Source organism: Gopherus flavomarginatus, chromosome 10, assembly GCF_025201925.1.
Source record: "Gopherus flavomarginatus isolate rGopFla2 chromosome 10, rGopFla2.mat.asm, whole genome shotgun sequence".
Classification (NCBI taxonomy): domain Eukaryota; kingdom Metazoa; phylum Chordata; order Testudines; family Testudinidae; genus Gopherus; species Gopherus flavomarginatus.
In genome coordinates this window covers 19859418-19875324 of record NC_066626.1, presented here as the reverse complement: position 1 = coordinate 19875324, position 15907 = coordinate 19859418, and the positions used below count along the sequence as shown (strand labels likewise).

At 47.9% G+C, this 15907-nt stretch overlaps 1 protein-coding gene across 4 annotated transcripts in view; it reads left to right on the top strand.

The window, feature by feature from the left end:
- NRP2 (neuropilin 2) overlaps positions 1 to 15907 on the top strand; it is a 131618-nt gene that overhangs the window by 96101 nt on the left and 19610 nt on the right. For 2 of the 4 annotated variants that reach the window (XM_050969582.1, XM_050969581.1), the window contains exon 16: positions 5533 to 8300. The exons of the other annotated variants lie outside the window; for them this stretch is intronic. In XM_050969582.1, the coding sequence (XP_050825539.1) occupies positions 5533 to 5813 (281 nt within the window). In that variant the 3' untranslated portion in view covers positions 5814 to 8300. Of the gene's footprint in view, positions 1 to 5532; positions 8301 to 15907 lie in introns of those variants that run through there. 4 annotated transcript variants of the gene reach the window in all.

Genomic DNA, 15907 nt, shown 5'->3' with positions numbered 1-15907 from the left:
TGTCCTCCCAGTTCTGAGCTGGCCATGGGCTGGCTCAGTTTCTGGAGCAAGTTAGAGTAGCATAAGGGTTTCTCTAGATTGCACTGAGCCTTAGCCTCGAAGGAGCTAGGTATCTTTGGAGTCCAACGTTGCTCTAGTCACACTCTTCCCCTCCCCCCAAGCCATGCCAGCTGCACCAGTGGGGCTGGGAAGGTGTGGTATAGAGTTGACTGCACAGGCCCTATACCATCCAGGATCCCCCTCTACTCGGGGGAATAAAAGCTAATCAGTTTTGTGGCTGCTGGGGTCAGAACTTCTAGTTTCCCTTCACATTTCTGGCCCCATCTAATGTACAGCCCTGGATGTTAACCTCTCTATGCCTCAATGTGCTTCTCAAATAAATGCATAGTATAATGAATCCATGTCTGGTAGTCAGGGCGCCTGGACTCCATGGCACGGGGAGACCAAATTCTGCGGCCACAGCCTCTAAAATCCACTGTGACATTAACTGATCACCCTTTTGTTCCCCTCTCCTCAATCCCCACACGTGCACTGGCCCAGACCTGAAGATGCTCAGGGATGTGAAATTCATGGACAATAGTTTTCAAGGATGGGTTCTTTCTCTGTACTCCCCCAAGAGGTTTAGCTCCCACAGTGTTCTTCGGCAGCCAGGCTCAGCACCTCCTTTTCCCCTCATGCATGCCAGGGAAGGGGGAGCTTATACCTATCTTCAGCAGCTCATTACCCTGGCTCCCAAGGTCCTGGCGGCTGTAGTGTTTCTTCTCCAGGCCGCCTAGCTTGCCAGCCTACACTTCTGGCTCCCCTTTGCCTGGCTGTAAGCTCTGGCTTCCCAACCCCCTGCTGCTCAGTTGCATGGTACAGTGCAGAACATGAATTCCAATAAATGCCCTCTTGTGGAGAAATCTGGAGAGCAAGAGGCAAGTTCCAGAAGGGTCAGGGGAGAGACTCAAAATCAGGCACTTGGCTGCAACAAAATGGCAAATTCTCCAGCAAAACTGCAGAACTTCAGGGGATCTTAGGAAAATGCCAAATTCCAAAGATACGGAATTGCAGAGTCCACTGGGCCCTGACTGAGGTGAATGGTTCAGTTCACACCTATCAATACGATTGTTTCAGACTCTCTGCAGACTCAGGCAGGCATTGCTGTCTTGGTTACACTGTTCACATTTTAAGATTATGTCTGCAAGCATAAAAGGACAACACTTTTTTTTAATCAACGTTGAGATTCTGGGCATGATTTCTGAGGCCAGGAGCAAATTTGGTGGTAAATTCCATGATGTACCTGGGGTCGTAGCTCAGAGTAGCTGTGTGAGGCAAAGTTAATTGTTTGTGAAGCTCTCGTCAATGGAAAGTGTTATGTAAGCACATCGTATTGTTATCCAGGCTATGTACTACTGGCCTTTGCACTCAGAATTGAGCCTTCAGTGTTTGAGATGCAGCTGCTGTAATGCTACTTCTCATGCCCCATCTAGCTGTCGGATTAAGAGTAGGTGTTTCTGAGCAAGCAAGGATGGTGATTAGACATACGTACATTTGTTAGGACTCAGCTAAGTGGATTTGCTTTTGGAAACAGTGACTGGTTATCTCTGATACTCGCTGGTATATTATACACCTTCACAGAGGTCTGGCAAAGACCCTGTCATTTAAAATTAAATAAGTGCCCAGGTCCATTTGGCAGAGGGAAGGCAAGTTTCTTTCACACACGTCTGCATCCTTCACCTAAAGAAAGCGCAATCCTTGATTTTAAATAGAAGAAAGCAGCAAGCCTTTGGGAATGGAGAAGAGAAGACTACTCTCTTTTCCAGCCAAGGCATGAATTTAAGGTATTTGGGGCCAGATCCTCAGCTGCTGTGAACAGGCCTCACTCCTCTCACTTCGATAGTGCTATGCTGGTATACACCAGCTGAGAATCTGAGCCTTGAAGTGCCGGTTAGCGCCAAACAGCCATAATTAAAACGTCTGTAGGTTTCCATTCCTGTGCTGCCTGGGCGGCAAGCAGAGATCTAGTGGAGATATTTGCATCGTTTGTCATTTTGCAGGACAGTTTGTACTTTTACACCCTCCCCAAAGAGATCAGCAGTTTATTACTTGGGTATTGTTTTATGACCACATTGTAAACTCTCTTCTCAGTGCACCAGCCAGTTTGAAATAAGGCAGTCTTTCTACAAGAACATTAAATAAACATTCTCATTTGGAATTTTTTTTCCGTCGGCACTTGTGTGCACTTCCTTTCAGCTCAGTGTGGTCAGTAATCTCCTCTTACCCATCCCCTCACACTTTGCATACTGCCTAACAACGACTGCACACTGCCATTGGGTAGCCACATGTGCCCACATGGGGCGCAGAACTGTGCTAGCTCAGGGTTTCTCAAATGGGTCGTCACTTGTGTAGGAAAAGCCCCAGGTGGGGCGGGCCGGGCTGGTGTGTTTACCTGCCCAATTGGCAGGTCTAGGCGATCGCGGCTCCCACGGGCCACAGATCACTGCTCCGGGCCAATGGAAGCTGCTGGAAGCGGGGCAGGCCGAGGGACTTACTGGCCGCCGCAATCTGCGGCCAGGGGGAGCCGCGATCGGCCGGACCTGCAAACGGGGCAGGTAAACACTCCAACTCGACCCGCCAGGGGTTTTCCCTACACATGCGATGACCCCAGTCTGAGAAACCCTGTGCTAGCTACAGCTGTGTGCAGCACATCTGTTCCCCTACCTTTGCATGATAGAAATAACCCAGTGTGGGTCTATTTAAAGAAAAAAAACTGAGGGGGCGGATTTTAGGAACCCCCTCCAAATATTTGATAGGGAGCAAACCAGGCTCCCTCGTGGTAGCACTATGGGGTGGAGCAAGTAGCCCCTGCAGTGGCATGAGGTGACAACAGCGCCTAGGGCCCCTTACAGCCAGGTATGTGGGGAGGAGGGGGCAGATTGGCCAACCCCATCCAAGAGTCTTGTAGGGTCAAGACTGGCACCACCACCACCCCTCACCCCTCAGGAACTGGCTCAGGGAGAGTGGATGAGAGGATGATAGTCAAATGGGGTTTATTATTTAGCATGTGTATTATTGTAGTGCCTTGTCGTGTTGTGCTTTTCTTTCCTTGTCTTTCATGGCCCCCCACTACCATAGCATCTGAGCACATCACAATCTGTGATGTATTTATCCTCACCTGGGAGCTGGGCAATGCTGGTGTCCCTATTGTACATAGGGCCGTCCTTTCCAGCTTCGTAGGGCACCAGGAAATTTGGGGCACCGGTAAGTAGAGCGACCCGGCCTCAGCCTGCTCTAGTCCCCTGGCTCCCAGCCGCACCACCGGCGAGTGCTGGGGGGCGGTTCCCCCCCTCCTCCCAAGGCTGGGAGCCAGGGGAGCAGAGATAGGCTGGGGCCGGGTCACGCCACTTCTCACAGGAAGTAGCCAGCCCCCCATCCCCCCTGTTCCCGTGGAGGCCTGGGGCAGGGCCCCACACAGCCCCCTGCAGAGGCCTGGAGCCAGCCCCCACACCCCGCAGAGGCCTGGGGCCCCACTCAGCCCCTCTGAGGGGGGGGGCTGCATAGGGCACCAAAATAGCAAGGGACGTCCCTGATTGTACAGATGGGGAACTGAGGCACAGAACTGCTCAATTACTTGCCCAGTCACACAGGTCAGACATTCTTGGCATGTCTGCTTATGCCCAGAATAGGCGCAGCCCTGGCAGCCACACTACAGGCTTCTCCCATGCTGCCCTGCCCATGTCCCTCCACTCTGTTCTGGAGGGACTGCCTCTGTGGGAGGGTGAAAGGAGAGTTCATCCTTCTGTTACCACCCAGTAAATGACCTCTCTGCTGAGACACAGGCCAATTAATGATGGTTGTGACTGTGTGTGTATCGGGGAGGAACATACACTTCTTCTGAGAAAGGAGACTCTTTCTTGCCTGGAATTACAAATGTGTGAGTCGTTTCCAATCTCCTGCGCGAAAGAAGCAGGATGTACCCTATCAGTCTTTACCAAGCGCTCTGGATGCTGTTTTGATCCCTGTTTTTCACTTCCATCACCTTTTGTGACTAAAAAGCAAAACTGATCTCCTATGTAGGCTACAGCAGAACAAAACTCTGCAGCCCTACCACATAGATGACCACCTCAGTCTCGTAGGACACCTGGGGGAGGTAGGTGGGGACTGTTATGGGAAACATCCTTGCTGTGTGCATAGGAGGATTCATCCTTCAGTATTTCGTTTTCCCCTTGGAATCTTCTGCGCATGCACTGAAAACAGACACAGAGTTGGTTGCCAAGCAGCAGTTATTATCAGTGAGCTGAATAATAAGTTGACACCAAATCACAGAAGCCCACAAACTATCCACTTTAAGATGCTCCTGGCAATTCCATCTGTGTGGGAAGAGTCCCTCTATTGCAGAAATGATAGCAAAATGAGAGAAGCGTCAGGCTGCCTCCAGAGAAATACTAAAATGTCTTTGTTCAACAACAGAACAAGTGATCTGGAAAGTTTCCTCAGAGACTCTCGCCCATGGACCAGCCAATCAATAAATTCCAAAAGTGCATCCCCAGTTAGATAGGATTTGTCTCCAAAAGCAACATTTGAGTAATAGTTGCGTTAGCATTAGTGCCGCCCTGCTTTAGTGAGATAGGTGGGTTTTAGCCTAAACATACCACTTAGCATCTTCTGAGTCTGTTGGAGGATATATGTGTGCGTGGGCTGGAAATAAAACAGAATTTGTATGTATGCTGTATTATCCCGACATGACCTGTAAAACAAATACCTCAGCCACAAAGCGATACATGCCTCCCTCCACCTTCCTTTTCTGTTTGAGAGATGTGCTGGCACAAAAAGGGTTAAACGTGGAGGAACAGGGAGAGCCCTAGACACTTAACCAAGCCTGAATTCAGCGACACAGGTGGCTGATGGTAGTTTAGTTTCAGCAGCGTGGATTGTGCATCCCTGGCTTGCTAAACGTTTGAAGATTGTGGGCTTGATGCAGGAATTGCTGGGTGACAGTCCACAGCCTGTGCTATACAGGAAGTTAAACTAGACAATCGTCATGGTCCCATCTCTATGCAGAGGTCTAGGGCACCCTGGCGAGAGATCTTTTTCACTCTTTTTTCTCTTAAGAATGAAGAATATTTCTCCCTCTGATTTCTTTCCCAGCATTCTATTGCGACTTCCTTATTGCTTTGCTGTGAAACTCTACCTCCAGTTAAAACAGTGACGTTTTGTCATTGCCTGCCACAACTGTCATGTGGAGACAAGACAAAGCTGATTCGGGGAAGGCCCCCCCCCTCCAAAAAACCCCCAAAAAACTGGATTTTATTCATATCAAAAATGCTGGAATTTGTATTTAAATCCAGGTTGATTAATTAATAAGCCACTTTAATATGTCTGCTCATCCAACTCCCAAATTGTGTTTCTCCCAAAAAGGAAGTTTTGTATCTGGAGCTGGGTCACATAACCTCACTTAATGCTGTTCTGTACTCTTGAAAGCATGTGTGTTTCTTTTTATTAGTCTGCATGCATCCCACCTAGCAACACTCTTCTGTGTCTCTCCACCAGGGGGCACCCTTCTGCCAGGGAGCGAGCCCACAGTGGACACGGTGTCAGTGCAGCCCATCCCAGCCTACTGGTATTACGTTATGGCCGCCGGAGGTGCTGTTCTGGTGCTGGTCTCCGTCGCGCTGGCCCTTGTGCTCCACTACCACCGGTTCCGCTATGCGGCCAAGAAGAGTGATCACGCCATCACCTACAAAACCTCCCATTATACCAACGGGGCCCCTTTGGCAGTGGAGCCCACCCTAACAATAAAACTAGAGCAAGACCACAGCTCGCGCTGCTGAGAGCCGAACAGGAGCAAGAACAAAACAAACAAAAACAAAAATTCAGACTCCAAATACGTTGCCTCGATTTTTGCACTTTTCTCCTCCCCTAGCGTCTGTGTGAACTCTAGACATCTCTGTCCCTGTCCCCTACCTTCCCAGCCCTTCCTGTTCTTTTACAACCTCTAAACTAATGCTGCAGCTTGGATCGCCAGGCGAGAGATCCCGCCCGTGTCACTTTGCAAGGGAACGCTCCTCTTTATTATTTTCAAAGACTGATTCTCCCAGTAGGCAACCTGCAAGGAAACTTGATGGCAAGTCGAGAAGCTGGTGTGCGTGCGTGCGTCTATATAAATCTATGTATGTACGTGTGCATGGGAGCGTGTGAGGCTGACTGACTGAATGTATATTTAAAAGAGGCCCCTTTTTAACTTGCTTGTATTGCTTCTGCTTACACAGGGAATGCGTTAGCCCCTGTGGAAGGCCTGGGATACCATTTGCGATAAAGATACTGATTTGTTTACTTGGGGAAGAAAACAATGCTTTTTTGTTGCCTTATCTAGCTTTGGCTGGGTTTATATTTCATATCGGAATGTCAGCGGGTGCGTAAGGAAAAGAACAGGCCATGCTGAACAGTCCAAAAGACCCCCTTGGATGGTGGGAAGAATTCAGAGAGGGTCATAGCCATTCAGAATTAAGACCCATCTTCTTATTTCTTCAGCCAGCATGATAACACAGCCATTGTTTGGTAGCGGAAACCACCTCCCACCCCACCCCGTCCAGAAGTGAATCTATTTCAAGTTGCCTTATAACAGAGAAGCTCGTAAAGAATGTTTAGTTTATATCTGTTAATCCCAGCCTTGGAGTAACGTGTAGACTTAAAGCAGATCTAAGGTGGATGTTAAATACTGTAGTTAATTGAATCTGAGGTTTATTTATTTTTTAAGGAACCTCACTCCGGATGCTGATGTTTTTATGTTGATCTTTTTGCAGGGGAAGTGGGAATCCTCTTCCTTGTCATTTTACTAGAAATTTACAAAAGACGAGTCTAATTTACCTTCTGTTTTCTCTGCCCAAGTTCGTAGCTGCTGGATCATAAAATGGCTAATTGACTTTCTAGAATGTCAATTACTTTTGCATTTGCTAATGTTCTGCTTCTTAGAGCATCAGTAACATCTAGCAAACAAAGCACTAGCAGGCAGGCCTGGTGAAATCCAGATATTGTTGCATCTCTAACTAAGGAGAAATAATGGAAACCAAGATAAGCCTCCATCTATTGATTGGCTCTGAAGCAATGCAGCGAAAATGTCTTATATAAATTACCAAGCGATGACATGCAAAGGTGGTTTGAATCATTAAGTCTGATCTATTTGTGCAGAATGCACCTCCATGGAACAAAGTTCAGGCTTTTTCACGTTTAGTTGTGGCAAGTGATCAGATCCCCACCATTAAGACCTCCAACCACCCTGTCTGCCCCATGCCCCCAGAAAAAAAAGATAACAGTTCTGCTTACTGTTTGCAGTCTTGCTCATTCTGTCAGATCAGGAAAGTGTGTCCCACACATGCAGGCTTGGCACGTATCACGAGAGAGACCAAGGCTGCTCGAGTCTTAGCCAATCCCCAGTGATGCACGTCCATGGGGATGTGTCTCTCTTGTTCTCCCCTTCCCAGCCTTAGTCAGCAGCATGCTTCAGTGCATGCGGCAGTTTACTCTGCCGATTTCAGAGATGCCCGCTTAGCTGGTAACATCACACAGTGCTGCTTTGGTAGGGAGATAGTTTTTAAAGTGCACAACATCTAAAACCGATTCTCTGCATTGAGCACATGTGGTGGTGGATGCATCTAGAAAGAGAGAGATGTGTAGAGTAAACACACATCTGGGATTGCAAGCCTGGGGGCCAGGGGACTAAGTGCCTTCAACTCCCATTGAAGTCAGGAGGCACTCAGGGGCATCCATCACCTCTCAGGATGCATTCAGTACCACGTGAGCCCTGGGAGAGCTTCTTCCAGCATGGAAGTCGTTTATTAGTGAGCCTCTTCATTACGTAGCACTGGCAGGATCGAACATATCACTTCTGCTATGAAATCCCCAATGCTAAGTTATCAAAGATAATAGTGGACATAAAATATTGAAAGTCTGTTGGTGCATTTTCAGATCAAACCTACAGTTTCAGTAGGGTAGGGAAGCCTCTAGTCATATTTCCGAAGTTGGTACGACACCCCTGTGTAAAATTCTCCTCTTGGCTACAGCAAGGCAGGCCTGCTGACGTTCGGGAGGGGGCTTTGGTGTACGTGAGAGGAGGATTTGAGGGCCAATCTTAAAAATAAAAATCACCAAAGACGACAACAACAGAAAAAAGATTTTTACTCCCAATTTTTCCCCTCCTAGAACTGTGACATCCCCAGCATCGCGCAGTTGCCTGTGTGTGAAAATATCTTGTGGAAATTTGAAACTCTTTAAAGATGTATTGTGTGGAATGTAATAAAAGGATGATATTTTTATACAAACATCTGGGGAGGGTTTCTTTCTTTGTTTATGAGAATGACATTGGGCAAACTGATGTTTCATTGCACGTTCCCTTCAGAGTTGTATTGCTCTTTCCTTTAGTAACTCAAAGCTTGATTATGCTTCCGTTCAAGTCACTAACAAAAAACCTCATGGCCAGATCTCCAGCTGGTGTACATGAAGTCAGTGTAGGTGTTCCAAGATTATAATCAGCTGAGAATCTGACTCCCCCTATGCTCAGGATCAGGTCTTTACCAGTGGCTGTTAGACTCTCTTGTACCATTCCCAGTTAGGAGTTTGGGCAGCCAAACCAACAGATGATTGTTTGGGGATTTTGCTGAAGTTACTTAAGTGCTAAATTGCTACATGTGATTATATGGAATTTCTTGGGATGGTAATCCTGGGACCTATAATTTCATAGTGCCCCAGGGAAGCTGGCTAGCTCAGCTAAATTGTGCACTTAGTCCTTACACAACATACACACAATATACTGTTAAAAAAATTGCTTCTTTTTAAAAAAAACCTTTCTGCTCCTCTGAATGTCAGCTGCATAGAAAAGTGGCAGTGGTTTGTTCACCATTGCTAGAAGTTTGGCATGTGGACTGGCTCAGTGTTTAGAATTAAATGGACAAGGCCCTTGCTGGGGTCTGTAGGCACCATTCCAGTAACACCCCCAGTTGAATTGCGCCGCTTTGCACCAGCCGAGGACCTCGGTCGCCCCTGCATTTTGTGCTCAGAAGCACCGAAAGAGGCCAGTGGCTACTCTGGCTTGCTAGAAATAGCAGTATAGCCGGCATAGCAGAGTGATGGCTCAGGAGAGCCGCCCCAGTACAAAAGAAGAGGCGCTCAGCAATCCTTGGGTTTAGGGTACATCTATGCTGCAGCTGAGAGGCAGAATTTCCAGCTCAGGTAGCTGTAGATATTCTCACTCTGATTAAGCTAGCAGCTAAAAATTAGCAGCATGACCAGGGCAGCTTGGGCTAGCTACCCAAGCCCAGAGACCCTCGGTACATATGTGGGTGACTAGCCTGAGCCGCTGCAGCCACCCTTCTGTTCTTAGCGCTCTAGCTCCAGCTGAGCTGAGGCATGTCTGTCTACCCTCTTTGGAAGCAAGGGCCCAGCAGCACTGTAGAAAGCCCTAGGATTAATACAGATGCCTCTGGTGTAGTATTTCTCCTTTTCCTGGCCTTTATGTTGGCCTGTGCATCTTACGCTGTCTCAGAAGAGCCAGCAGCTAGGCCTCTGATTTTAAATCTGTTTTGAAGCCAGTTCTATTTTTTTCCTAAAGAGAACGTTTATGTAGCTATTTATTTTTCTTCTGCATTAAGCTTTAGTCTGACATTCATATAGCTTTGCAATGGCACTTCCTGGATTTACTTGGCTTTTAGGCCAAAATCAAAGAATTCAGAGTTCAAATTTTGTCCTCTTGCTGTGGCTGTACAAATATAAGCATAGCTGAAGCGCTGTAGACTTTTTTTTTTTTTTTTTTGCTTTAATTGTGCAGCTCACTGGAGCGCCAACACTCGTAATTTGCATTTTGTACACTTCAGTGACCATCCAAGCAAAATGCAAGACAAACATGCACAAAAAAGAGAGCGGGCGAGAAAATGTCTGATAGTCTCACTATGAGCAAAAATCTTTAAGTAAACAAATGAAAAGAGAGGGGTAGTTCGGGGGTTAATTACTCCTTATATACTTCACACACAAGTCGACCAAGATTCAAACAGAAGCACATACAGGCTAGATGGGGAGCGCGTCATGCACAAACAGCCAAAATTAGCACATGATTGCAAAAAGCAAAGCGTACGTGCAATTCCAGTAAGCTTTCTTCAGCAATAAATATGAAGCACATAGTTCATCCCTAGAAAGCAATCTCAGAGCAAGGATGGTCAATAGGCAGCCAAATCCAGCCCACCAGACACTTTTGACTGGACTCTGCAATCTTTTTATTTACTTATCATGATTGTTGGGGTGGTTTTTTATTATTTTCTCTGGAATCTACACCTTGCCCATACCTTGACCAAGAAATTTGGCCCTTGACAAAAAATAATTGACTACCTCTGTGGTAGAGCTTTCCTGGGCAGGGCCAGCTGAACAGTGAAGGCTCAGCATTCCACTATGCAGCATTCCCCTCCTTTAGAGCAAAGAATGGAAGCAGCTCATGTCTATTGTGCAATAGGCAGAAGGCCCAGTGGCAGCCTCCGCAGTTATATACACAAAGTGAGTGTGAGTATCTGTGTCATCATAAGCACACCTTTGTGGATGTAACCCAGAGCTCGACCCATGGAGACGTACCCTGAGCATGCTGACAGATAAAGCAATACAATCAGCCATTGTGTGATTGAAGGAAGACTTGAGGGGCTTGTGTTAGTGATGCAGGGCTTTGCCTACACTTTAAACACTACAGTAGTGCTTCAGTGTAGACACTACTGACGCCAAGGGGTGACTCCCATCAGCGCAGGTAATCCACCTCCCCCAGAGGTGGTAGCTAGGTCACCGGGCGAATTCTTCCATCAGCATAGCACTGTCTACTCAGGGACTTTGGTCAGCTTAACTATGCCACTTAAGGAGGTGGATTTTTTCCAACTCCAACCAACATAGTTAAACCAACCTAGTTCTCTAGTGTAGACCTGGCCTTAGAAGAACAACTGCAATAGGTTCATGCAGTCCAGGTTTCAGCTTGAGTATCAGTCCTGTAGTATGTGTAGTGTAGCGGCTGGTCACACAAGGCACCCATGTATATGCTTGAGGAAAAGCATCTCACTCTTCTGTAGCATCAAAGAACACAGGTGATTTAAAGCAAGTGGTTAAGTTCTAATATATAAAGCTATCTTAGCTACAAAACAACTCGGTAGTTAACTTAGGTACCAGGGTCTGATTGGCTGTTGGGTAAGCCAGTTTATACCAGCTGAAGATCTGGTCCTTAAAATCCCACTGGTCCTTCAGGAAAGGAGGGAGGGTTTTTTGGTTTGCTTGCTTTTTACAGGAACTCAAGGTTATTCAGTGGAATTCACCCTGTAGGACAAATAGAATTTTAAAGTGCTAGAATTCCAAGTTGGTCTAAAGTGGAGCTGACAAGTGTAAGTGAGATCAGAAGCAGAACCGCTGTCTGTACACAGCCCTCAAAAATATGGCCAGAAAGGTTCATTTAAATGCTGGTATAGTGGTGGGGCTGTTTCTGTGTATACAATATGTAAGTACTTTAATTTAAAATAGCTCAATTTGTAGGGACATGGTGGGTGAGTTTCGTTGGTGCATTTGTTGCCTGTGAAACATACCAGATTAACTCTTGTGGAGGCTGAAGCTGCCTGTTTAGCCACCAATGAGTCACTGCATGCAGGGCCGGTGCAACCATTTAGGCAAACTAGGCAGCCGCCTAGGGCACCTAGTGGTTGGGGGCGCCTAAAAGTCCCCTCAGGCGAGGAGGTGGAGTAGAGGTGAGCTGGGGGCGGACGCAGGGAGGGCTGCCTGCAGTAACGAGGGGGGGGCACACGGGAACAGCTCTCCGCCCCAACTTACTTCCACTCTGCCTCCTCCGCTGAGCACACAGCCCAGCTCTAAGTCTCTTCCAATCAGCTCCGCAAGCCTGGGCAGGGAGGAGAATTAGAGCAGCGCCAGCATGCTCAATGGAGGAAGCGGAGCCGAGGTGAGCTGGGGCGGGCTACCCAGGCAGGGTTCGCTTCCGCGGGGGGAGGTCTCCCCAGGCAGGGTTAGCTGCCATGGCGGAGCGGGAGAAGTCTCTCCAGGCAGGGTTAGCTGCTGTGGTGGGTGGGGACAGAGAGGGGGGAAGTCTCCCCAGGCAGGGTTAGCTGCCGTGGCGGGGGCGGGAGAGGGGGGAAGTCTACCCAGGCAGGGTTAGCTGCCGTGGTCGGGGGGGAAGGGGCGAAGTCTCCCCAGGCAGGGTTAGCTGCCGGGGCGGGGGAAGGGGGAAGTCTCCCCAGGCAGGGTTAGTTGCCACGGCGGGACGGGCGGGGAGAGGGGTTAGCTGTCACGGGGGGTAGCTGCTGCGGTGGGGGGGCTTCCCGGGTGCAGGGCTGAGTTAGCTGCTGTGGGGGGGCCGGGTTAGCTGGAGGGGTGCAAGGTGGAATTTTTGCCTAGGGCGCGAAACTTCCTTGCACCGGCCCTGACTGCATGGGCATTTTCTGTCCTTGGCCTCTTTGCTGAGAGTGCCATTGTATGGCAATTCTGACAGTAGCTTTTGGTTGCTCTGTGATTAATTGTGAAGCATCATATTTATGCCAGAAAAGTATGTTCACAGTAATCAGCCTTTATGGGTGACTCTGGACACCAAAGTGAAGCCAAGACATCTGATGGTTTTATTTGTATTATGGAAGTGCTTATAGGCTGCAGCTCCATTGTACTGGACACAGTTGACACAAACACCATGAATAGTAAGTGTGCATCTGCCTGAATATGCTACACACTGTAGGACAGGACAAAAGAAGCGGCAACAAATCACAGCATTAAAGAAGAAAAAAATTGTGTGTTGTGCTGTTGAAAGTTCTGGGCTGCTTCCTTCTTGGGCTACCCCTTCGCATCGAGAGTGTGACTTAGAAGAAGAATTGCTCAAGAAGAGGTCCAGAAGGTGCAATAATTATTCAGTGAGCAGCATGACTGGACACACATTGGGCCACATGCCTCACGGGGAGAACGCGATTGATTTCAGGGCAGCTCCCCCAGGAGTGCCTATAGCAGATAGCATCAATAATTGGATTTTGTTTCTCATTTGAGAGGGTACATTTGCTTTTCCTGAGCTGGGAACTGAGGAGGCGAGAGTCTGCTCTCCTTGACGCTGGTTTCACACTGCCAGATTTACAAGACTTCAGCACAGCCTTTCCTGATTTACACCAGAGTAAGTGGCAGCAGAATCAGGCTCAAAGACTCCAGGAAGGGACCAGAAGCTAGACAGCATCCTGGCTCTTGGCCACAGCACTTCCACCAGTGGCTTCAGTGACACCAATAGCAATCACGGAAGTGACCGCCAGTTTGAGGGGTAGCGTCATTTACCCATTATCCAAAAAAAAAAAAAGGCAACAAGGAGGGAGATAAAAAGATCCAGAGGCAGCAGAGCAGCTCGTTCCTTTTCTCTTCACCCTTTTTAGTATTCATGAAAGGTGGCAGCTTGGCAGCTCTAGCCACCAAACGTGGCCGAGCTGTCTTCAGACTGCCCTGTCAATGCAGCTCAGCCCTGTTCTGCAGGCAGCACCTGCCAGTGTGAGATGGTAGGTCGGTCTCCACGCACATACAATATTCAGCCTCTTGGCTGAAAATGACAACTGGCAGCACCAACTTAGAGTTGTATTTTGTCATGTGGGCAACTTATTCCACAACAGACATCAGATTGGAAACAGCTTTCTCTGATCACTGCCCTAAGATGGCATCGAACCAGTGACCTGCAAGTGAAGGACTCCATTATGAATCACTTCACTCAACTAGTTGCCTAGATAGCTAAGCACAGTGGCACCAATGGCCACCGGCAGTGTAGTCTGTTGCTTACTCTGTACGTTAGAAGGAGTGAGAGCAAAATATCTGTTAGTTATCTGGTCACGTCGCCTCAGGAGACCAGGCAGTTTCTGATTATACTGTTTGTGTGTGAGCACATCAGGGCAGGAGACAGTCAAGCTATATTCTAACACTGGGTAGCATAACACAGATGTTGGGACATCTGCTCATCATTAGACACATCTGCAATCTGCATCATTTCATCGCAGCTTTTACTGGTGATATGCAAAAATCAGAAGCCTTCCAGGAGCCTATGTGGAACGGCTTAAGATTCTAATGATGGAGAGTCTTTGTTTGCTACATACCTGCTAAAGACAGCCCTGGCGTGACATCATTGCTGAATCTCTCACATCCACTTTGTTCTTATTGCTTCCTGTACCAATCTGTTAGGGAAAATGTATGACCAATCCCCTGTGTAGAGGCCTGATCCCATACCTTTGAAATGGTTGGGACTCCTGAGATTGACTTCAGTGGGAGCAGGTTGAGGCCATAGGGGAGGAAGCATTCTGAAGAAAGAGGGATATGACTATACTTCCCTCATGCTCTTGTCCCCTCCTGTTTATCCTTGCACCTTTCTTTCTGAATTGCCATTCTTTAATTTTCCCTTTTTAGTGAAAATCCCTCTTTCTAAATTTAACTGGAAATGCACACAGGCCCTGAGGTTCACATGGATTCAGAATGTAGCATACAGCAAGAGCATGAGAATGTCCCTCCAGATACATCTGCACTGCAGCTAACGGGTGTAATTCCCAGCTCGAGTGACATGCCGAAGCTAGCTCTGTTCGAGCTACCATGCAAACAACAGCAGTGTATCTGGAGTGGCACAGTCAGTAGCTAGGGCTAGCCACCCAAGTACCCACCTCATTTGACATCCTATGTACATACATGGGCAGCTAGCCCAAGCCACCTCCCTGTGCCATCACGGCCACGTGGCTATTTTTAATATGCTAACTAGAGCAGAGCTCGTGCGTGCATATTGATCCAAGCTGGGAAGGCCTCCTCTAGCTGCTGTATAGGTGTGTCCATAGTGACATACACTGTCATGCACCCCACCCCTTTCTGAGTTCTGAGGTTAGTCCCAAGCCAGGGCTTCCTGGGAGGTGGCTTAAATACAAAGTACAGAAGTTATAATACAAGCAGGACGGTCAAGCTGATACTGGGGACTATTTTCCTTTTCTGTTAAGCTCTATCCAAAACACGGCTTTCCTTTAAAATTGGGCAAGGATTTAGTCTGTGTGTAAATTAAATGTGTTTAGTGTTCGGGGATAAAAATTGTTTGGAAATGGTGAGGATATTTCATTTAGAAAAACAGCTACTAAGCATATGAGATAGTAACCCTTCCTGCGGCGCATGTGTTTGTAAAGTGTTTTTCCATTCGCTCGCACTGGGACCTATCAACCTCACAACAATTGGGTGATCACATCTATAGAGACAACACTGCAGTGGGGAAGCGAAATAAAGCAATGGCAAGGTGGGTCCATACAGGCTGCTTCCCGATGACAAAACAAAACAACGTCCATTTTTATTTCTAGCAGTTCATTAAAATTAAAGAGCTAGAAATAAACAACTAAAGGAAGCAAAAGGCTAGTTAAAAGGATGTTAAAGTTGGAGTCCTTGTTCCTTAGGGACAGAGAAGTTCTAATTCCCGCCACAGCATTTTTGATACGGCATGCAAGTACTGGTGCACTGCTTTATATGCTGTATATGGAATCTAGACCACCCACCACTACACACTGTTACAGGCCTTTGAGGGACATGTTTCTGAAGTGTGGTCTCCTTGTATGCCTTGTACTCAGGGCTGGCTCCAGGCACCAGCGCAGGAAACAGGTGCTTGGGGCGGCTAATAGGAGGGGGCGGCACGCCCGGGTCTTCAGCGGCAATTCAGCGGCGGGTCCCTTAGTCCCTCTCGGAGGGAAGAGCCTGCCACCGAATTGCCGCCGAAGAATGAAGTGGCACGGTACAGCTGCTGCCGAAGTGCCGCCGATCACGGCTTTATCTTTTTTTTTTTCCTTCGCTGCTTGGGGCGGCAAAAAAGCCGGAGCTGGCCCTGCTTGTACTAGCATTGCCCTCTATGTGTAAAGAACCATAGAGATTACATGATATCACC